This window comes from Parasteatoda tepidariorum, chromosome 7, assembly GCF_982258835.1.
Source record: "Parasteatoda tepidariorum strain Cologne lab strain chromosome 7, Ptep-v5.0, whole genome shotgun sequence".
Lineage (NCBI taxonomy): Eukaryota > Metazoa > Arthropoda > Arachnida > Araneae > Theridiidae > Parasteatoda > Parasteatoda tepidariorum.
Genome location: NC_141761.1, coordinates 77,672,450 through 77,697,031, shown reverse-complemented (window position 1 = coordinate 77,697,031; position 24,582 = coordinate 77,672,450). Strand labels below are relative to the sequence as shown.

At 30.7% G+C, this 24,582-nt stretch overlaps 1 protein-coding gene across 2 annotated transcripts in view; it reads right to left on the bottom strand.

The window, feature by feature from the left end:
• Positions 1-267: 267 nt before the first annotated feature.
• The window catches only part of LOC107457578 (sodium channel protein para), a 274,399-nt gene continuing 250,084 nt past the window's right edge, over positions 268-24,582 (bottom strand). The window contains exons 27-32 of one of the 2 annotated variants that reach the window (XM_087168094.1): positions 20,488-20,757; positions 17,718-17,771; positions 15,525-15,666; positions 9,629-9,732; positions 6,722-6,992; positions 268-2,981 (exon numbers count right to left, since the gene is read on the bottom strand). In XM_087168094.1, coding sequence (XP_087024220.1) covers positions 1,924-2,981; positions 6,722-6,992; positions 9,629-9,732; positions 15,525-15,666; positions 17,718-17,771; positions 20,488-20,757 — 1,899 coding nt within the window. In that variant the 3' untranslated portion in view covers positions 268-1,923. Of the gene's footprint in view, positions 2,982-6,721; positions 6,993-9,628; positions 9,734-15,524; positions 15,667-17,717; positions 17,772-20,487; positions 20,758-24,582 lie in introns of both variants that reach the window. The other variant, XM_087168092.1, reaches the window with a different exon arrangement.

The following is a 24,582-nucleotide window of genomic DNA, read 5'->3' as shown; positions in this document are numbered from 1 at the left end:
AAAATGGAGCATAATTACTACTCTTAGTGGTCATTTATGTAAGGAAAATAAAAGGTTTTATGGAACTTTGAGCTTTCAATACTAAAAAGCAATGTGCTGTTTCATTAACTTTAATATGAGCTTCAAGTCGGGACGTGGGACTAAGCTCGTGAATAAATTTTTTTTTCGTGTATATGTATATATATTTAACAACTCATCAATTTATACATATATACATGTACACGGACATTTTTTGCTATAGTTATATATATGTATATATATAATATATTTATTTATTTATTCTGGACTTTCTATAGAAATTAATGTATTATGTTCGGGTGTGCCGGAATAAGGATTGGAAAGAAGCTAAATTTAAGCAATTCCGAACCGTTTGCTGAATTTTATGATGCAAGACTTTGCTGTTTATGGGACAGCAATAACAACGCAGAAAGGCACATGATAAATGAAACCTCTTAATAGAGCGGGGTTGCTCCTGAGTGGCTGACGGAAAAGGCCATGACGTATTCATACGTCACTCGTAAATCACACCTTCTTCTTCTGTCCTCGAGGGATAGGGCAAGAAACTGAGCTTGGAGTGTTATACACCTAAAAGTTACTGTGTGCAAAGAGAGATAGGACATGAAAAATTTGTTGGCAATTCCTCCCCTGCCCAGTATGTAACCCTGATTAATATATATTTTTTTTGCTGTTTGTACAAGTGTTCTACACACGTTTCTTGAAATGACATCCTGTCTAGGTGTTCCTCTGTAGACGTGAAAGGCTACTGCTTCTACTCATGGGAAGCATGAAAGAGAACTGCTGAGGAACTCCTATATCGATGGCTTTATCACTATGAGATATCTCCGTTTTAGTGTTAAGTACATACATGTATATTTGTGATATATACTTATATATACTGTACTTTTAAACGGATGTTGATTTGTGCTCTGACATTTTCACTTGCTCCGCTCTCTTTGACTTGTCTATCACACTTCTTTTTTTAAACTTCGTTGAAGTCCAGGTGCTAGTTAATGCACAAGGCAACAATAAAACAACAAGTCCTAATCATTCTCCGAACTTGAGTGCAGTCTTATGAATTAAAAAAATAACCTATGCTCTCTCATTAGCTCGCAGTGGCCTATTCAAAACAATTTATCTAGAATATTATACTAATGAACAAGCTAGTCAACTCAACAAACAACGGATTGGTCAACAAACGATATATCCTACATATTTCTTAGGAACAAACAAACGGTATAGTTTGTTTGACATTCTATACGTAACCCCCTTGTATATATATTTTTCACTCTCTCTCTTTCACGGATATCTGGAAAGAGCTCGAAATGGATTTGGAAGCTTCAAAATATACTATCACCAAAAAAGTAGGTAAACAGTTTCTTTCTTCCGCCAAATAGCGGCTTCTCCTTTGACACAGCTCTACACACTTCCGCACTCTTCTGTGCCACTTTTACACATTCCATGAAGTTCGTGTTATTTGCTAAAACTTTAACAATAAAAGCTTTCATGGCTTCAAATATTTTTAAAAATAAATTAATGAACTACATCAGACTAGCTTTTTTTACATACCACTTAAAATCAGAACTCAGTATTAAAATTATATATACTTTTTTTCTGGCAACAAATACTATGATAGCCTTAGCATAGACTTTTCTTGCGTATTTACATTTAGTGTAAATAGATAATTAGTGTAAACTAATTGTTAGAAAAATAACATTGGAAAACGTTGGTTTAGAGAACCAAGTACACGTGTTGCAAGCAGACGTTAGTGAGCCTCTGCATATACAATATAAAAATATACGCTTCATGCAGCCCCTTTGGTTCGAGCTCAATTTGAGCTCAGAGAGAGCAAGCCTGCTGTCATTTGCTGTGTACAAAGCCTTAAAAGGTATATAACCCTGCCCGAATGCCCGTATTCAGTAATTATCACACATTTGTGGAGCGGCTAGTGACACTTGGAGACCTAGAGTGAATGACGACCTTATGTCCATTCTTGGTCACGTGTCCATCGCTCTCAACCACGATGGCAGTTTGTTGGGGCTTAGGTTCTGAACTACTCATGCCCATTAGGCGTTTAAAGGCTTGCTGGAGAACACGTGCAGCATATTCTTCTCTCTGTCTATACAGTGTACTACTGATTGCCTCTAGACCACCTCGATCTTTATTAGGCACTACTTCAGCGATTTCAGCATTCTCCTCGATGACGTGACCTTTCCTTGCGAAGAAGTCCTTCGTCAACGCATCTAAAATATCGACACAGAAGATGAGGTCTCCTTTGCAGATGGCGATGTCCATCGAAATGATTTTGTACTTGTTAGGCTTCGGGATCTGCAGTGGCTCTTCCAAAGCATCCAGGAAGTCGCTCAAATACTCGTACTTGATAAATTGGGTACCGTCTGGATCGAAACGTTGCCATATCTCATAGTACATGTCGTAGTCATCTGCTGTCAGTCCCTCTTGCACGTCCTCTGTTGCCTGACTGTAGTTTTCTAGAATGACAGCAATATACATGTTGATGATGATCAGAAAACTAATGATTAGATAGGTGACTAGATAAGCGACTGCAATTCCCCTGCTTCCGCAGCTACCGGGAACGTCATTATCGGGGTCAGGAGGATCACAGTCTTCATCCGCCATGATGCCTGCCAATACTCCGTCCCAGCCAGCAGAAGTGGACATCTGGAACAGGAGAATCATGGACTGGCCAAATGTTTCAAAGTTGAAGTTCTCATCTATGCCGTAACGGTGTTTCACGTGCATGAAGAAAGACATGCCAAAAATGGCGTAGATGAACATTACTAAGAAAAGCAGGAGACAAATATTGAAAAGGGCAGGTAATGACATGGCAAGTGCAAATAGTAGTGTCCGAATTCCACGTGCTCCTTTTACCAATCGAAGCACACGGCCTACTTTGACTACACGGACTACTCGAAGGAGTGTTGGAGATACAAAATATTTCTCGATTAAATCTTTCAACACAACACCTGGAAGACAGAAACATATACTTCATCAAAATTAAGATATTTTTTTGCAGTTATAAACTAATTTTAAAAGCTAGAAATCATTAAAAATAAAGATACAATGGATACATTCTTACAATATGATATGAATAAATGAATGCATTTTTACAATGTATTTAAGTATAAGATTAATTTAAGGAATAAGATTAATATAAAGAGTAAGATTAGTTTAATGAAGCAAATAATAGGCAACAATTATAAAAGAAGCATATAATTATAAAGGAAAGGATTAATTTAACGAAGGTGCAGCTTTGCGACAGTGTTTCTTATATCGCTAAAATTAAACGTAATTTTTTTTCTTTTCTAGTCTTCGGAAGAAGTTTTTATTTTTTATTTTAAATTATTGCCCTAATTCTTATGAGGAATTAAAAACTAGATTGATATCGTTCGCTTGATTTGCACAAAAATTTAACGTCTTTACATAAACCCAAAAAGGGTTGTTCTGTACATGAAAATAAAGGTAGTAATATGGAAAAAGCAAAAATAAAGTCACAAAAAATGAAACAAAAAAATTTTCCGTTCAATAATCAAGGACTTTCCTCAGTGTCGAAACAAGGAAAGGAAGAAGGAGAACGGGGAACACAACTGGAATCCTAATCATAGGTTTGAGTTTTCTTCTGCTAAAATATATAACATAATTCTGATCTTTAACCTCTGACCTAGATTTATGGGAATTATTTCATATTTTGAAACATTTTATTAGTTAGTTAACAACATTACTAGAATTCCATTCTTTCCTTATATTTGAAAACTATTTTTGTTTCTACATCTTACACAGCGGGTGTTTTCCCCTACCCCAACACCCGCTTCTTATCTTTCTTCCTTTGTTGATTAACTTTTTAAAATTTGTTCACTATCCCCGTGTTGATTAAACTACTAATTTCTTTGTTGCAACCTCCCTTTTTCCTCCATTTTATTCTGTTTTTCCATCCTGAAAAAAGTTCTTTAGTATGAAACAAAAATTATAATATGTCTGTTTTATGGTTTTATTTGTGCTTTACATGCGTTGTCTTTCTTTATTTAGGAACTTCTTTACATCAATTATATTTTACGTTATAGAAACAGTAAAACATAAATAAATGAACAAATCATAATATCTATAATCAGAATCAGTGTAATAATATCATGATCAAGACAGTTTTAAAGTGAAATCAAGTGCAAGGTGAATCTTCAGGCAAATGTATTACTAGTAAATATACAGGATGATAATCATTGAGATAAAAAAAAAACCCTCAAATATTTTTTGAACCGTTGGCGAGATGTAGCAAAAACTAGGTAGTTGAACGCATAGCATGCTGCTTTTTTTTTCCAGCGGGCGCTCTCTTGTTCATTTCTTAATGACAATTTCGAAAAACAGCGTTTCTGAGCGAGTACCGATGGTCATCGTCAAGGTTTACTATTCCATCTATAACAGCCTGAGCGTGGCTGAAGAGAAAATTGTGTTTGAGGACAAGCTGAAAGCAGCTAGTTCTAATGTTATAACTATAAAAAATTAACAACGAGTCAAAATGGTTCACTTAAATGATTTTATCTCCATTATTCTAAGAGACGTAGATTCAAAAAAACATGTGGTTTCTGCAGGACAGAGCACGACCTTATTGACTCGATGTATTTTTTAAAGCCCTGAATTAAACTTCGTAAAATATATTTTAGTTACTGGATACTAAGAGGCCTCTGGGATGGAAATCACATGGCCACGCTATCCCACAAATCTCAATCCTTGTGACTCAATTTTATGGGGAAATGCTGAAGAAAAAGTATACGTAAAAAATCCCAAAGCTAATACAGGGATCAGAAGCGTCATTCATTTTTTAACTCAGAAGGCCATTAAAAGTTAAAAAGCATGGATGTCTCGAAGCATCAACGAATTTTAAAAAACTCATAATAGCCTTAAATTATTATAGCCCTAAGAAATACGAGCGTGACATATACGATATTCTAAAGGCCGTTATGCAAACTAAACGAAATTCGATCGAATTACTGAATTCTGCTCGATTTATTCGAAAAAAATCTCTGTTCTTTTTATTCAACTGTATCGCTACGAATGTTTTCCGTCACCTGACCAGCATGATAGTTTGACTTCGATGGCTAAGTTTATTCGAACTGTTTTTGATCAATCACAAAGCAGATACTCTCTTTTAGCCGTGGTAATAGACAGAATTAAGAGGGATAGGATTAACTCCGTGATAATTTTATGTAAATAATAGGCAAGTTGAACAATGTGATACTATTTTTTCTAATTTAGATACAAGTGCATCGAATAACTGCATTTACCATTCATAGAATAATTTCCGGATGGAAATCTAGAACTAAGATTCAATATTTATCAGTAGTCGCTTTAACTCAAGTTCGTAATTTACTACTTCTAAAAGCAAGCTTAGATTATTAGATTAAATATGATTTCTGTACAAGTTTATTGCAATTTTGTTATCTCATTACAGTTCTTAAACAATTGCTCTTAATTCAGACTTACGTTTTCCGATCCGCGTTTTACGATGCATAAAAATTTTAAAATTGTCAACATATTGAGAATTACAAATAATTAGATTTTAAGAATGTTAAGAATACTTTCATCACATTTTATGGAAAATTAAAATACATGATCATGAGAGCTTAAACTTTTTTTAAGGGAAATCTTAAAAGTGAAAACACATCATTATTGTATGCAAAATTGATTAAAATAATTATTTCAAATTAAAATATTATTCACGTATTTAATACCGTAAAATATTTCAATCATTTAAGTTATATATCAGATGATTACAGACACGCATAAGTGCGAAATTCTGAAAGAGAATGCTAATTCAAAAGTTACAGTTAAAAATCTTTTCCCAACAAACATTTGTTAAAATGTCTGCGAATTCTTTCGTTGGCGGAGAAAGAATATAACGCACGTGAGCTACCGCAAAAGATATGCTTTATCGAGAGGTTCGAGTTTGATTGTGAATTGTGATGTAACGCAAGTTTGATTGTGATATTGAATAGCAATTGCAGTTACGATCGAACAGTAATCAAAGAGAACGAGTAATTTGCATCGAAGATTCGCGTTTCAGTTGCACAAATGTGCAAATCCGAACATCTATTATTACTTTAAGAATTAGCATGGAATATTTGAACTCAGTTGTCTTTGAAAATGTCATTTTATATATAGTTCGTTCACCAGGAGTTGGCACTTGGCTCCTCCTTCATCACGTGGTTTTCGACAATACTATTTTGCTATTTTTTGGAGAAGGATGTGAACAATCCTGAACAACGTTACTATTTGGCAATCGTATGACAAAAATATTTATATCACAATCTTTATGTGCATTTTTTTAACATTAAATATTTCATAAATTTGATGATATTTCTCTCCTTTAAGTGAATAGTTTGTCCTTTTTGAGACATTTTACTGCAATATATTTAATTAGCTAGAGTAACGGAATGTATAATAGCAGATGATAAAGCGTGATAAGTGACTGAAAAAGAATTCGCTGTTTGCGTTTGGCTCGCATTAAGGCTTGTCTCAATTTCAAGAGCGGAGACTTTTCTCCTCTTACTCCCGCTCTGAAATGAACTCTTCGTCCGAGGAGGTGGAGCCAAGTGCCAACTCCTGGTGAACGAACTATAGCTCAATAATTGCCATCCTGTACTCAAAGGCCCAAGCTGTACATAAATATATATTTCCAGAATGTATGAATATGCAAATGAATATTTCTACTAACCTAAGATAGATAGGCTAACCACTACAAAGTCGAATACATTCCACGGCTCCTTGAAATAATGCCATCGGAAAGCAAATATTTTGAGCACGCATTCAGTTGTGAAAACGGCGATGAAAAAGACGTTGAGTCTGTCAAGCACCGCATTCAATCCGTCTTCTATTTGGTAGTGGTCCATTGCCATAACTATCATATTCATGCCAATAAATAACATGATCGCCATATCGAATTTGGTGTTGGTAGTCAAGTCGAAAACTATTGCTTGTGGTTTGAACTAGAATAAAAAACAAATAAAGTCTATGAAACACGTTTTATAAATTGGTAAAAAGCATTGTAGTTTATAAGGTCTGACAATAACAGACCTGTTTTGTAAATGCACAAAGACATTTACTTGAAATATCAAATTAAAAATGCTGTAGAAATTTATTATAGTTAATATAGTTTTTTATAGTTAATATAGTCTATTATAGTAAATATATATAACAGGCTAAACTATTCAGTTAGGTTTGAGCTTAGAATGGTTTGTCATCTATCAACAGTTGCATTTGAAAGCTCAAGTTTCAATCAGTAGTCATAATTTCAAAAATTAAGGCACAAAGATTCCACTTTTTTTACTTAAAAAATCAAATGGAAAATGTTGTAGAAAGTGATAAATGCTGTATGTTCGCCTCATCCAGGAAACGATTTCTGCTATTTAGTTGGGTATGACCTGAAAATAGCTCGTTATCAATCAACAGTTGTATTCAAAAGCTTAAGTCTCAATCATTAGTCATGCTTTCCTAAATTAATTCACATAGATTATATTTTTTTAACTTAAAATATAAAATGGAAAATGTCATAGAAGGTGATGAATGTTAAAATGTTTGCTAAGCCCCATCTATTAAACTATTTCCGCTGCTCAGCTAGGTTTTACTTAAAAATAGTTCCTTGTTTAATAACTATGGAGAGAAGTTATTGTAAAAAGGCTTGAAAATTGACTTTTGATTTAAAAAAATTATAATTTCGAATGAAAAACCTCAGCTTCTCTCTGTTCTAAGGAAATGTCATGACTTTGTAAAGCAATGTTACTTTTTGATAAAACCTTGCTAAAGAGCAGGAATTGTTCCATTGTAATTATCATTGAAAAGTGTAAAATGAAAAAAATTCTGGATGAAATTGCAGTAAAAAGTAAAGTCACTCAAGGTGCCGGTACTTTTTACCCAAAAATTCTTTGCTACCGGAACATGTTACTGAACGACAAATCTGATATACCGTAATTTTTGGAGTAATAATTACCGTAAAATCTCTGAATCACTCTAATTTGATAAATATTATTGTCAAAATTACGGTAAAAACAGATTTTACGGATGATGCACCCAAAGTGCCAGTATTTTAAATCGTAATTTGATCCGGAATTTCCCACAGTGGATTTAAAAACGTGGCTGGGAGTGATCGGGGCATTTTTCAGGCTAAAGATTATTTCATGTTTTGGAGTGATCTTTCCACTTTTTTCCCGTTTTGTTTTGCATAATAATTACTTGTTTATAGTATCTTTTATTAGCAAGAAAGTTTATCATTCTCGGATTGCACACGGAGAAAACTTTTTTTTAGTAAAATTACCCTATAGTAGAGTAGTGACAAAATTTTCTGGTAAAAAAAAAAAAAGAAAATTCTGATCAATAAAACGAAAATATACGGCATTTAAACCATTCATTTGAGTAATTTTTCCGTTCATATGGCAATGGTTAATTGGAAATTGTGGTTTTCAAAATCATAGCTCTTATTACCACACACTTCGTAAAAAATACAAAACTGAAAATAAATTCAACCGAATGGTTCGTATGCCATGCTCTAATAAATCATGATAAAATTATCAAATTTTACCACATTTATCAAATTTTATGACACATTATAAAGACATTCTATTGTTAATTTTATAAAAAATCACTATCAAAGCGCTTCGATAAAAATTACTGAGCTTTCTGGTACTCTCATGGAGCCAGAGACACAGTCAATTTTACTATATTCTTGTAGTTTTGATCACACTTTTTTTTCTCCGTGTAGGTAGCTTAATGTAAGTATGGATAAGGTTTATTCGATATAATATCCTTATCGTTTTGATATCAATTGACTTATTAATGAAGGGGGTCTAAAGTTTAACCAATCCTTATTGTACTTACTCTAGGTCTCAGGATTGCTTTACTTTTTTTTTTGAAGTTAGTTCTGGCCATAAATTTTCTCTCAGTGCAGGTGGCTTGATGTAAGTATGGCTATGGATTCGATATAATATCCTTTTATAATATTTTGATTTTAATTGATTTATTAATGGAAGGGATCTAATGTTTAACCAATCCTTATTGTACTTACTCTAGGCCTTAGGATTGCTTTACTGTTTTTTTTTTTAAAGTTAGTTCTGGCCATACATTTTTTTTGAGTGCAGGTGGCTTGATGTAAGTATGGCTATGGATTCGATATATCCTTTTATAATATTTTGATTTTAATTGATTTATTAATGGAAGGGATCTAATGTTTAACCAATCCTTATTGTACTTACTCTAGGCCTTAGGATTGCTTTACTGTTTTTTTTTTAAAGTTAGTTCTGGCCATAAATTTTTTCTCAGTGCAGGTGGCTTGATGTAAGTATGGGTATGGATTCGATATATCCTTTTATAATATTTTGATTTTAATTGATTTATTAATGGAAGGGATCTAATGTTTAACCAATCCTTATTGTACTTACTCTAGGTCTTAGGATTGCTTTACTGTTTTTTTTTTTTAAAGTTAGTTCTGGCCATACATTTTTTCCCAGTGCAGGTGGCTTGATGTAAGTATGGCTATGGATTCGATATAATATCCTTTTATAATATTTTGATTTTAATTGATTTATTAATGAAAAGGATCTAATGTTTAACCAATCCTTATTGTACTTACTCTAGGTCTAGGGATTGCTTTAACGGGTTTCTTGTCACCCATTTTTTTCATTGCGTTGTAGTACTTCTTTTGATCTTCCGTCATAAACATCTCGAGAGATCCCCCTGCGTAATTAAGGAAATGAGAAGATACAGTTAGACTGGTGTGTTTAATATAGTTTTGAAAAAATGAAGAGTAAAAGAGGGTGAACAAAAATGCTTTTTTATATTTAGATTAAAAAGGGAGAAATAGATGCTGAAAAAGTCATGCAAGAGTAATGCGAAGAGTAAGCAAATAAAAATAAAACGCTATTAATCTTTAAAACAGAAAAACATCGAATGCTTTGTTATTAAATGATTTCGAAACTGTGAAAAGAAGCTGCAGGTACAAAATTGAGTCAAAAGTGGGTTATAAAATGCATTAAAAAAGGGTTTAAATCGAATGCAATTTTGGTTGAATTTAAAAATGGAGAATAAAATTTGGAAAAATAAGAAAGTTTTAGTAAAATATAACTCTACCTTAAAATGGTCAAATATGATAATCAATATCCCGCCGAAAGAGCAGTTTTCGGCTAAAACGGAGAGCTGAATTAGTATTTTTTGAACTCTGTTTCCGGGTAAAACCCGATTCAACATGGCGAATTGGTTTCCTTCGATTTGGTTTTATGATTCCACTTTTTGATTCGGATTTTACCCGAAAGTAGCGTAAGAATAAAATGAAATGGAAAATTTTTTCTTAAATGCTATTATAAACATCAATAAAAATTTACATCGAGGTTATTTAAAGTGATTATGGAGAATATACTTTTGTGCAGAAATAGAGCAGATAGATAGTGCAGCGGAAAATTTTGTGCTTTTAAGAGCGATAGTTAAAAAAAGAGAAGTTTGTTAGCATAAAACCTATATCAAACTGTTAGAAACCGTTGGAGGTACTCTTCAATATCATCTGAAACTTCGTCTGGATTAAGTATAGATAGTTAAACTGTTGAAAAATATAACTAGACATTTTTATTTATTTAAATTAGAGGTGAGATGAATTCTAAGTTCTTTCGAATCCAAGTTGTTAAATTTTCTGCTGTCTTTTGACTCCTGCAAAGTTACAGAAATGCATCAAGGAAAAAGATTTTTATTAAAAAGGTAACGATGTATAAAGTAGAACATAGCTTAAAACTTTCTAATTTTTAGAAAATTTTTGACAATTTCCAATTTCGGATTCAAAAGAGTCGAGTAAAAAGAAATTAAAAAAACTTCTATCAAAGCTTTGGATAGTTTTTAAAATTCAAAGGATTCGAGCTTAGTGGATTCGAAATTCTCATCTCTAATTTCTTACAGTAAATACCGTCAGCTAAATGACTGACCCATTTCGAACATAAAAAAAAACACTGTTTGAGATAAAAGAAGCGTCACTTGCTGCATTGTTATTAGAAAAGCAATACATTTTGAAAATTTCGCAGTGTAAAAAAATATTTCAAAATGTTGTAAACAAACTTTTAATTGTGTCCTTCACCAGTTCTGTAGTCACATAAAATTTTTGTTGGAAACTGATCTGGTTTTCACAACACTGTGTTTCAGTTGTTGAAATTTTAACACTAGAAATATTCGTTGTTTCATAGAAAACACCAGCTTTTCAGAACAAACTTTAGCATGAACATGCCCAACAACTCAAAACTAGAAGACGTTCATTCTGTATTCCTATGACAGGTTGTCGCCGACTCCATCTAGTGGCGACTATGCTATGTATTTTTCAAAATCTATTGTTTCTCTAATAACAACGCAGCAAGCGGAGCATTTTTTTAAAAATCTCAAACCGTGTTTTTTAATTTACGTTCACAGCGGGTCAGACTTTTAGTGGTCACTCAGTATAAATATTTATGTGTTTAAGTAATGTAAAAATGTTCAAAATTTGGTGACAAGGGATACTCTAAATTTTATTTTGAAACAAAATTTCTATTTTAAGCTCTATGTATTATTAAGATATTCTCAAGAATATCAAAATATGCTAGTATTCAAATGCAATTTAATTTTTGTTGTACATTGTAAATTTAAGGAAAGAGTATTCAAATCGAATGCGGGACATTTATTAGATTAATTATTATTTTTTTTACTTGTACTCACAGATTAGTTTAAAGTTTTGAATTAAATAGAAAATTAGGTTAATAAGCCAAGCGTTTGTTCAATTCAGTGTTTTGAAAAATAATCTTTAATATTCCTTAATATAATGTGGAAAATTACTTTTGTTAATTATATTAGTTTTGTGTTGCTTGAACCTTCTATTCCAATTCCTGATTAAATTCTTGGTTTGTTTTCAAACGAGAGAGGTAAGTTAATCATAAACATAGAATTTGAAATAAATGAAATATTTGTATTTTCATCCACATCACTGCATATAAACAATAATGGTGCAAGGTGATTACAAATTCTGTTCTTAGAGTTTAAAACTCGTTGTGATGATGATATTGTTTTATAAAATAAAGTTTGATAAGTATTTTCCATTGTTTGTCCTTAAAAGGTTTCATAGTTTTATTTTAAAGCGTATTAGTCTGGCTTAAATATCCTTCACGTCATCCTTCTTCTTGCTGTTATCGATGCTGGATTCAATACGCCAAAGTTTTAATTTAACACTTTTAGATTGTAATTTAATTTAATGTAATCAATTACAATTTAATGTAATTAATTTGATTGCATTCTAGATATTTGTGTTTCATTAAAAAAAAGATATTGTGGGAAATATGCGTCTAATTTTTTCAAAAATAATTTCGTAACTTGATATCGTTATATGAATTCCATTATAAGTTATTAAATCCAAATTTATTTATTCGTTTTTTCCAACAGTCTGAAATCACAAACTATTTTAAAAGTGGTGGCAATAGAATGTCGGTTAAGATATTATACAGCACTTCCAAGTACCAAATTTATGTTTTCCTAAAATGGAGATTATGGTTTTTCATTATAAAATTTCTGTGTGAAGTAAAAGTGAATACAGTTTTTACAATTGTTTTCTTAACCTTTTATGGTGCAGTGTAGCCATTCTGGTGACACTAATTCAACAAATTTTGCAAACCTCTAGAAATATGTGTAATTGTTCTCAAATGTAAAGCAACCACTATAATATGAGCAAAGAGCTAGAGAGTACATTCTAACTTACTTAGAATGTACTGTCTAAGGACACACTTGCTAACTTGCCGTGCAATTAAAAAAAAACAATGTAAGTGCTTCATGATAGATTCCAGAAAAAGTAGCTTGCCGGCTTATTTCTTTCTATTGTTAATGAACGCTAAAGCAGAATTTCTGAAAACTGATAAAACAAAACTTATCTTTGAAAAATCTTTTTCTTGCAGCATATGTAGTTTATCATACAGAGATGCTATATATATAAATCTCAACTTTCAATTTTTCGTCGCTTACGTTGATTTTTCTTTTCCACAGCAGTAATGTCCTACCTAACTGAAATTTTCAATCGTAATTTGCTATTTCGGAAAGTTTTAAAGGTTATACTTACTGTAAAGGTATTATATAATTTATATTAGATAATCAAAATAAATACATTCTTTCTTTCGAAGAGGCTCGTTTTTCTTTAAAGATTGGGAGTTGCGTACACGCTTACAATAATTAGAAACCTCTCTTTTCCAAAACAAGCTTCTCGCACAGAGAAAAAAAAAATCACCGCTAGAGAAATTATCCTGTTTGTATTCAAGGCTAGGTTTAAACCCGTAGAGTCAGGTTTGAGAGAATTTTTCGTATTGCAGATCGAGCCTGCTAACCGAGGCGAATACTAACGTAAACCATCATGTTTATTTTAACATTCTGGCTAACAAGGTGTTGCCATTCAAGAATTATCTTCACGTTAAGTATGCATGTACCCATATTTATCAAGATGGCAACTGCAGAGTTCACCAGACTGGGAAAACATGTGACTTGACTTGCATTATAAATTCTTTCCCTTTCTCACACACAATTAGATCTCGATTGGCCTGCAAAATCACCTGACTTGTACTCCATAGAACATCTTTGGAATATGTTGGAACATCGGGAAAAACGCCGAAATAAGCAATCTCGTAACCCGGTGGATTTGTTTGATAAAAGTTTCTGAGAGTGAGTTGCTATTTGAAAAACCTAACTGCATGCCGGCATCTATCAACTCCTGAGGAAGAATTGCACAGTAGTGAATTATGCTTTTATTGATTTCTGTAGAGGTGACTATTTTTTTTTTGGTGCGCTTATTTTGCATTAGATTTTGAAAAACAAAGAAAATGGACTTACACCACCATAACTTTTTTCTTACCAAAAAAGTCATTTTTTACCAATTCCTTCATGTTCTCTATTGTAGCGTTCATGCACTTTCCTTCTTTCTATACTTTCCTTCATTCTATACTTTCTTCGTTTTTATCTTCTTTCATCAAGTTTTATGTTAAAATGTCTAACCAGTTTGTAGTTGATAATTTAAAAAAACTTTTTTTCATTTTTAATCTTTTTGTAGTGTATATGTTACCAGCAAAGTATGAAACGACGGCATTCTATAGAATGCCTAGGCATTGTATATAATGCCGGATGCTTTTTTTGAAGGTATGAAATATGAAAAGCATTACATATTTTCCCTAGGCATTGTATATAATACCTAGGCATTCTATAGAATGGCAAACGCTATTCAGGCAAAGTATGAAAGAAAAAACTTCCTGATGAGGTTATTTTGCAAATGATGTGCATCTCTCAAAAATAAAAATGTTATTCTGAAAAAGGAATGAGAGTGCCATTAAAAAAATATTCAAAGTGCATAAAGAAGAATGAAAGTTGTACAAAACATAATTTATGCCTTTTTTATTAAGGGAAACAAAATTTTTATATAAAATATAAGAAATTAACCTATTTGTTGCAACATGGCAGGCTTGAATAGCATTTTGAATTATATTTCATTACATTACGAAACGAATCGGAGATGTATTTTACACTTTGTCCGTTTCTCATTTGTCATTCTATAGAATGCCTAGGTAATGCGTGAAATATAAATCGTTTCATACATTGCCGGCTAGTTTTAGGCATTATATGCAATGCCTAGGCATTCTGTAGAATGCCGGATTTCAAACTTTGCCGGTAACATATACATCTTGCAAAGGACATGCTTATAACATCCTTGTGACTGATAGAAATTTTTATTTGTTATATAAAATTGTTTTTTTTAAATATTAAATTATTATTATTTTAAGAACAAACTGACATTGACTTTCTTAATTTTAATGCAATTTCATTTTGAGACATTTTAGTTAAAAATTAAGTTTGTTTACTTTAAGTTAAGGCATGAAATTATGCAAAAAATATTAAAACCAATTTTCTGAAAGATATTTAATGATGTTCCCTGTTATTAAATTTTTAAAAATACATATTTTTAAGGAAATAGTATTTTTCCAGTGCTAGATTTTCATAAAAATCGTCATAGAGAAGACTTAAAAAAATATTGTTTTGAAAATTTCTTGTAGTGCTGCTTTAAGTTTGCCAAGTTATTTTATAGAGATTGAATTTTCGGCATAGACATATTATTAGGTAAAGCACTTGTATAGAAAAATGATACCCAATCGTTATGTTGCAGTTATGGTAAATCATGATACAATTTTCTCTGTGAAGAAGCTGATGCCAAGTCTGTTTGTTTCAGATGAAACTGTGTTTAAACTGTGATCACATTCTTAAATAGCATTTAGGGGCAGTTTGATTGCATGTACACGTAGGCACGCGTAACTGCTGCGCATGTAGACAATCACAATAGCTGCACATTAATGTAGCAACATTTAGGCAAATAAATCAATTACGAACTGAAATAATTTGCTGTACTAAAACCAACCGCGCACATAAAGGCACACTGAAATATACTCACATGTGTGTCAAACAACACAATGGCAAAGCAAAAACAAATATAGTTATATAAATACTCATCTTTTTCTTTTGTTCATTGAAATTGTCAATGATTACTCCAATAAATAGGTTCAGAGTGAAAAATGAACCAATGATAATGAATAAGACGAAGTATAAATACATCATCAAATTCCCTTCTTCGTCGGGTTGTTCATCAACCTGAAACGGAAAGGGGATAAAAATTTAGGGAACTCTTAAATATGTGGAGGTACAATCCTCGCATGATGTTAAATGTCCTAGATGCAAAGCTATTCTATGCTATGCTATGCTTCTCAAAATCATAGTTGTAAGGTGTTAGTCAAGGGATGTTGATTTTGTCCATCCTGGTCAAGTTGGGTCGACCTTTTATTCGCTGATTATTATTTCAAAGAGGAATTATAACATTGGAACCTAAAAACATCAGTGCAAATTTGTTGCAATATTAACAAGGTGTTTAGCTATAAAATCTTTTCACTCAATTTAAATAATTTCATCGTGTAAATAAGTACACATTACCAAGGGCCAAATTACGGATTTCAGGGCCCTGGACACAAAGCCACTTTGGGGCCTTCTAAAAGAGTCAACAAGTTTAAGATAAACTGCATGGTTTTTAATCACATTATTGAAAGAGATAATTTTTTAGACAACAGTATATTGTAAACAGCCAGATGCCTTATTTAAAAGTACATCAATAAAATTAAAAATTTAATTTAGCTAAACTATGAAAAAATTCTAACATTTAATTATTAGAGTAAGAGTTGCTGGTGAGAATGATGAAAACTATATAGGAAACAGGATATTCGTTCTCTAGTACCTAGCAAAACATTTATGGCATTCCAAAAAATCATTTGTAGGATTTATTATTTACATAAAAAAACACTGCTTATCAAGTTTGTTTGAGATAATAATAATTTTATGAAATGAAAATAGCTCACATTAAATGTGTTTCACATTTTAAAATACTTACTTGAAAGTGTTGTCGTTATCATATGAAAAATATAAAATAAAAATGTGGGTGCCCTATCATTAAGTTCAAAGTCAAATTACTTGGACAAAATAAAAATATTTCTAAAATATGGTATAATATTAGTAAAAAATTAGTAAATAGTAAAAGAATAGTATTATTTAGGGTACGAAATTTAAGGGTACGTTTTGGTTGTCTCCTACTCGCAAGACAACATTGACGTAAAATTTGATTAATACTAGTATAGGTATTTATATTAGCAATAGGTTCTATAAGGTTAGTGAAAATATTTTTCACCAACCTTGTGTTATTGGATAGATGAAAATATTTTGCTTTAATATCACATCTACTTACGAAGTTAACACGAGGCTATTTTAATGCAAAAATTCTTGTCCATATTTTAAAATATATATTTTTTTCAACAGCTTTACTTGCTTTGTTGTCACAAAATGTCGGAAAAAATTCTATTTTGTTTTGATGACTTTAGCAAGCATGCTAAATTCCGACGAATTGTCACGAATCCGACAAAAATTTATAATTTTAAGTGTTGGGAGTTAGACGATAATGACTTACAGTTAATCTTTATACTGCCTAACAATGCAAACTATAGGTGTCCTGTCATATTTAACGAAATGTTGCAACATCAAACTGTTAATATTTTTATCCTCATAAACCGATATAAAGAGTGTTAGATCTTAACGTAATGACACCATTGGTATATTTTTACAAGTCAAACTTAGTTGACACTCGTTTTAAATTCTAAATTTCTTAAAAATAAAGTAAAAAACAGACGTATTAATTAAAATATAATTAAAATATTATAACTTTCAATGTGATGTATATGAACATTTTGTAGCAATGAATATACACTTTCATTTTCCTTGTCCAATTAATTTTGTTGTAGTAGAGTGTGTTCAAAAGCTACACATTATCTGTAGTAGTATAGTTTGCCTACGGTAAAAATTCCCCCAGCCACAAAGTCTGAGGCCTTCTGCTGCTATGAAAACAAGAATAGCACATTTCAGGGAGAGTAGCTTCTCTTCACTCTAGGGCTAACACAATAGACCAGAGAAAAAGATTACTTTTCTCTCGCATCCCCGAGACAAAACTTGTCTTAAACAGTGACCCAACACCACTACTTGAAATAGTTATAGCTCGTTACGGGTCCAGACGAATGGCCAGGGGAGTTCTTACTTTAGACAAACTATATATATCAAATCTGTAATTAGAAATATAGAAGGAGAATCAAACGAAAACAATGTCTCACTTGTCTAGTATCTACAGCACAATACATGATGTCTATCCATCCTTTGAATGTTGCCTGGAATGGAATATAAAGAGCTTAAGTAAAAAATAATGTTTATTTGCTTCTTTTTGATTTTAAGGGATTACAAAGGTTTTAAGTTTCAAAAATTCTAATTTTTAAAATGTATCTAACAGTTCAAGGAGGAAGGCTGTTCCTACTAAGCTCTTTTTCCTAATGTAATAATGATTTTTAGCGAGTAATATAATATGTTAATCTGTTGTAAAATTCAAAACAGTTATTCATACCTGTTAGGTTAAGCTTTATAGATCTCTAGCAAATACTTTCTATGCAGATTACAAAAATGGCACAGAATGCCAATCTGAATAAAAACTAGAGTTGTTTTTTTGAAAATGAAAAGCCTTTGTCATATTATTTTGTAATGTTTGAAAAGTTAGTCCACAACCATATTTTCTGGGTTAAGCAAAATCAGTAGTTCAGAATCAAATTTTGAGTATAATGGGTTTCATATAGCAGGGAAATTTTATCATCACTACTATTTGCCTGACTTAAAATACAGTTAGATCTTTTCATCATGGTACTTTGAAGCAGTTTAAAAGCAAAGTTTCGCTCTCCCGACTTTTAACTGCCCTTGTCCATTTTTTAAACTAAAGACCTTGCAGATCAGTTTTTTCATTTTTAAATAAAAAAAAAGACAAATTACGACTTTAGTAGTTCAAATAGACAAAATAAAAATATTCTTCCTAAATAAAATGAAGAAATTAACTCATTGAGCATTGGGAGAGGGAACTGGGACGTATGTGCCCTACCAGGTCTTTTAGACGGGACATAAATGTCCCGATGGGGTCTAAAGTGTTAATATTTTTCTTGGCAAATGAGCTTCGAAGAACAGTCTTTTTCTTTTCTTTACCGGTATCTAAGTTCTAAGGATTTCTAAGGATGTGTGTATCTAAGGCTTTGAAGGTGTGCAGAGTGTTGTATTGGTGCCATCACGTGAACCAATAAGGAAAGATCTAAGAAACTTACTTGAAAAATCAGATCAAAAATACTTTCTGTTAGTTTGAAAACAGTTGAAACCACTGCATTAATTACTGTCTGCTCTTTTGTAAAAGAAATCTTAGTCATATTTTAATTATTTTTGTTTTGCTTCAGCATGGTCTAGATATTATACATGGATGAAAAATCCATGAGTAAGCGCAAAAAGTCGATGCGCATCACATACAGTTTATTGCAGAGAAAAGAACTAAGGCCAGGACAACAGCAAATGCCCTGAACACAGTGCAACTGCAGCAGGACCTTCACTTTGTGCTGCGAAATCTGATTCTAAGATTATGACCTCAATAATATTCATTACCGAAAACGAAGTTACCGTGTAGCAAAGTATCCTTCTTTGAAAGAAGAAAACCGTTGTAATTGATATTGAGAGGCAAGAATGATGATGAAGTTGATGTCCAGAGGCTATTTTTTTGTTTTTATTGTTATTGCAAAGAAATTTATTACTGTTTAATCTTTTTAAATATTTTTTTCTTCATGTCTTCAATCACATGCATGTGCGATGCATGGATGCCAATGATGCAGAATCAAGTGCTCTTGCAATGAAGAAAATGTTCATTAATCTTACACTATTTAGACTTATAAATCTTATACAAATAAATATTATACTAATAAAATCCAATAATACTTCATATTCACATAATACTATTTAAAATTTCTATCGAAATTTTCTTCGTAATTTTTGAAATTAGAGAAGAATTTTTCAAAAATTTATGCACCAATCTTAATGATATTTTGTACACTTCGTCGAGATTAAACTAATTAGTAATTAAACAAAACTATTTTCTTTGATCTAAACTTATTTTACAACTTTTGATCATCTTTTACAAAACATGGTTCATAGGGGAATTTTTTAATAATCGAAATGACAGGAGATAAGAGACCAGGAGACTTCTTGAATATGATGGGTAGGACAGAACCTCCTATCAGAGATCTGCCACTTTTGCCGAGAACCTTTTTGATTCGCCTTTGATTGAACCTTTTTGATTTTTGGACAATTTTGTGCAATCGTTGATTTTAATTCTTTTAATTGGGAGCAGTGCCTTTAATAATCATTTTTTTGAATTCGTATGCATTTTATTCACTTTTGATTTCAGGTAGATTTAAACCATACATACTAAAACTCGGCACTGCTCAGGGGATCGAGCGTTCGCCTTTCAATGAAGTGAACCGGGTTCGAATCTCAGTGATGGTTGGTCTATACAAATTCCACTCCGGCTTGCACCGACCACAGTGCTGACATAAAATATCATTAGTGGTAGACGGATTATGGGTTAGAGTCCCTTTGCCGTTAGGCTAATCGTGGGAGTTCTTCGCGGTTTTCGTCTCCATGTAACGCAAATGCGGGTTAGTTCCATCAAGAAAGTCCTCCAAGAACGCAAAATTTCTCTCAATATTTTATCCATGAGTTCCCTTGTCTTCTGGATTAGGTTCAAAATTACAAGGCTACGGAGTTGAACATTGGTAAACATAAACCCAAAAATTGTGTCAGCTGTTCAACGACGGTTATAAAATTATTAAAAAAAGAAATTAAAACTCGGCACTAAATTTTCGGATAACCTAATATTACGCTATAATTAAAATACATATTCTGAACTCATTTTTTTTAAAAATTTGCTATTTTAAGCCTTTAAATGAACACGCACATTTAAGAAAATAAAGTTTTTGAATAGATCATTAAATGTTTCAAAGAATTATTAAAACATACATTAAAACTTACCACTTGGAACAAAGCCAAGTAGGCATTTAATACATTATCAAAGTTGATGGCATAGTTTGCCCAGGTGAAATTTTTTGCTAAACAAGTGTCTTTATCATTGATTTCTGTGATATTAAATTTTCCATCTGGGGTGCCGTCTGATGTGCAGTAAAAATATTTTCCACCGAAAAGTTGAACTCCCATGATTGCGAATATCAACCAAAATATTAAACATACTAATAATACGTTGCAGATGGCTGGTATGGCTTGAATTAAGGCATTTACTACCACCTACAATGTGAAGAAGAAAAAAAAAATATTATTCACAGATTATTGATTTTTAAATTAGAATAGTTCAAAGTAGAAAATTATTTAAGATGAAAACTTTTAAAATAGGCCTGTCTAATTAATTTCTAGAAGAAGAAAATTTTAAATTCATTGCTACATAATAATTTTAATTTAAATATACAGTCCCTAGACAAATTATTAGACGATCCATAAGATTCTGTGTACAATCTTAATTATCAGGTGATACTATGCAGCTTTAGTGCTTTTTCGCTACTGAAACCGGTTTGCAGTTGTTAACGTTCGTGTATCAATGGGTTAAATTAGACGATGTATAATATAAATTCGACAATTGGATAAATTAGACGATATATTATATAAACATGGAATATTTATTATATCAGGTATTACATTAGTGTATTATAATAATTAGACTAAATTATTAGACTCACTGTAGTTTTTTAATAATGACATGATTTACACGAGTTTATATGCAATACTTTTATGTATAAACATACATGTAATGGGTTTTTATTCAGGAGATTTTTATATACTTCTTATTTGTATTTATTTTTAACGTATTGAATTACAATGTTAACCAATTGAATTACAATGTTTACCAATTGAATTACAATGTTAACCAGAGCAAACCAGTTTCAGTCGAGTAAAAACAATAAAGCTGCATAGTATCACCTGATAATTAAAATGTTACATAGAATCATATAGTGCGTCCAATAATATGGCTAGACACTGTAACTAATTTATCCTATTTTGAAAGAGATAGAAATTTATTACATAATTATTATTTTTTTTAGTTGTTATTTATGCCTTAAGCCAATATTACAAAGAAAATTCTACTTAATGCCTAAAGGAATTGTAATAAAAAACTAGAATTTCAATTTTTTAAATTTTTGTAATCAAGCACACAAATCAAACACATAAGTAAAAAATGTAGTAAAAACTTTAAAACGCTTGCAATAACAACAATAAAACAATTTAAATTGAGTGCTTATGATTATGCTAATATTATGTATGATTATTATCGCTATAAATGCTATAATTGCTATATTTAAAAATAATTGAAAAATATTTTTTTTCTCTCATTGAATAAGACTAGTAAAAGTTTTTGAAATATTAAATATTGAATATGGTTCATTCGCTTTTTAAAAGTATTTAAATAATTAAAATAAATGGTCAAAAGTACGCAAATGATCATTTTTACCATTGAAATATTTGAAATGACTTAAAATTTATTAATGAAATGGTGAAGAAAATAATTATTAAATGTCCTTTTTTTAATTATTAAATAAATAAAAGTTAAGAAAAGCAGTCTTAAAGAAAATATATATCATTAATAATTTAATATGATATGACTTGAAACTTATTAATGAAATATTGAAAAAAGTAATCATCAAAGTTATAAAATGACATAAAATTTCGTAACATTAAGAAAAAGAATTTATTTATTTATTAATTGATGAATAATTAAAAGTCAAGAACAGTAATTACAGAGAAAGTATTTGTTGTTAGTGATTAAAAGTGATATAACTTGAAACTTATTAATGAAATGCTGTAAAAATAATCATTAAATGTCCGTTTTTTTTAATTATTAAATACTGAAATGTTGAGAAAAGAAGTTTTAATGAAAATATTTATCATTATTAATTCAAATGACATGACTTGAATAATGTTAATGAAATGATGAAAAAAAAAATAACCATCAAAGTTATAGAATGACAGAAAATTTCGTAACATTAAAAAAATCATATCTTTTTATCAATTGATATATATTTTAAAGGTAAGAAAAGTAATTACATTTATTATTTGAAATTAAAAATAATATAACTTAAAATGTATTAATTAAATATTGAAAAATAATCAATTAAGTTATGAAATAACAGAAAATTTTGCAATACTGAAAAATTTTATATATTTTTCTAAATTAATAAATAATTAAAAGTAGTTACAATATAAGTATTTATTATTAATCATTCAAAATAGACAATAATATTACATGCAATAAATATATCTACCTACAATGCAATCATTCAATTGCATGCAATACACCACAAACATATAGACTTTCTACGCTTGGCAATTCACATATAACAAGCCAAACATGCAAAGCTAAGCAAAAGCAACCCACGATACTTACCATATGATTATAACAAGTGAAAAATGACCGATTTTTAAATAGCGTCTGAAGTCCCCCAACCCTTAAAATTGAAACAAAAGGAAGCGTTTGTTGGTAGACAAGAAATGATGGTTTTTAATTTGATGTAAAAAATGTGAAAATACTACTGGAATTCTATAAAAAACCTTTGAGTTCAAAAATAATTTTTTAAAAAGTAAATTGATAATCTTTTTTTGGTCGATTTCACTTCTTGTTAAAAAATTTCATTTGGATATATTTATGCCTACTGAGCGTTTCATGCAAAGAAGTAAAAGGAAAATAATGAATTAAGGTTACATTCATATGAGAGGAAAATAAGAAAATAGAATGTTAGTGAATAGAATGTTAAGAGAATAGAATGTTAGTGAATACAATCAGAGCACCAAAAATCTTCATAAAAATAAATTTTTTTGTATAAGTAAAGAACTTTACATGACCAATACTTTATTTTAATAGGATAATGATATTATATAAATTCAAAGTTAAGTTCAAAAATTTTATATTCTTTACAATTTCTCTTTTCGTTGCTTGTGATTTTACTTATTTTTACTGCTTATGAACAATTGGATACTGTAGCATTTAGATCGTGAACAAGAAACTAATAATCATGATACATTAATAAACAATAAATTAATATAAACTAGAAATCATATGAAGTTCTTGGGTGCTCTGAAGTTGAAAGTGAAGTTTAATAAATTGAATTGATAGAAGAAGTAAAGTAAAGCAATATTATGCCAAAGATGTACTAAAGATTTATTTTAGAGAAGAAAATATATTAGTTTTTCGTTATGTACATTTAAAAAAATGGATGTGTACGATGTAGCATTAAATTTGATGCTTGTGTATTATAAATTAGTAATCGAAAGAGGAATAAAGAAAATAATGTTACATTTGACAATTTTTTTAAATTCTCTAAAAGGAATCTGACAAAGTAATTAAGATATAGTACATCTCTGCATGCCGCATAACAAGGACACTAATTAACGACACATTTCTAGGACATGGTTTAAGGCTTTTTTTTTAAAATTTACTTATCTCTATTTTCACTTATTTCTAGTTTATTTTTGACTGAGTTTATTGATATTCCCAATTGGAGTTTTATATTCTATAGACGAGTTAGAAAATTTTAAAGAACAATAGAATGTTAACTTTTCATAATTTGTTCGATGATAAGAACAAAATTTTAAGAAGAACAAGGAAAGTCTTAGTTATCCTTCCATTAAATGAACAAAATTTTAAGAAGAACAAGAAAAGTCTGAGTTATCCTTCCATTAAATGAACAAAACTTTAAGAAGAACAAGAAAAGTCTCAGTTATCCTTCCATTAAATGAACAAAATGAACAAAAGAAGAACAAGAAAAATCTTAGGTATCCTTCCATTAAATGATTATCCATCTCATATATATCAACAATATATATTGCGGAAAAGCCAGAACATGACAAAGACTAATAGATAAAATGCTAACTTTTCTATTAAACAAAACCTATTGATATATATTAAGCATATATTTTGGGGAAAAATCAGAACATGGCAAAGACGAATAGATAAAGTGTTAACTTTTCATAATTGGAATGAATGTTTAGGAAAATCTTGGAAATAGGAGGGAAATTTTAATTTCCCTTCTATTGAGGAACATTTTATGGATATTCCCAAGTAGA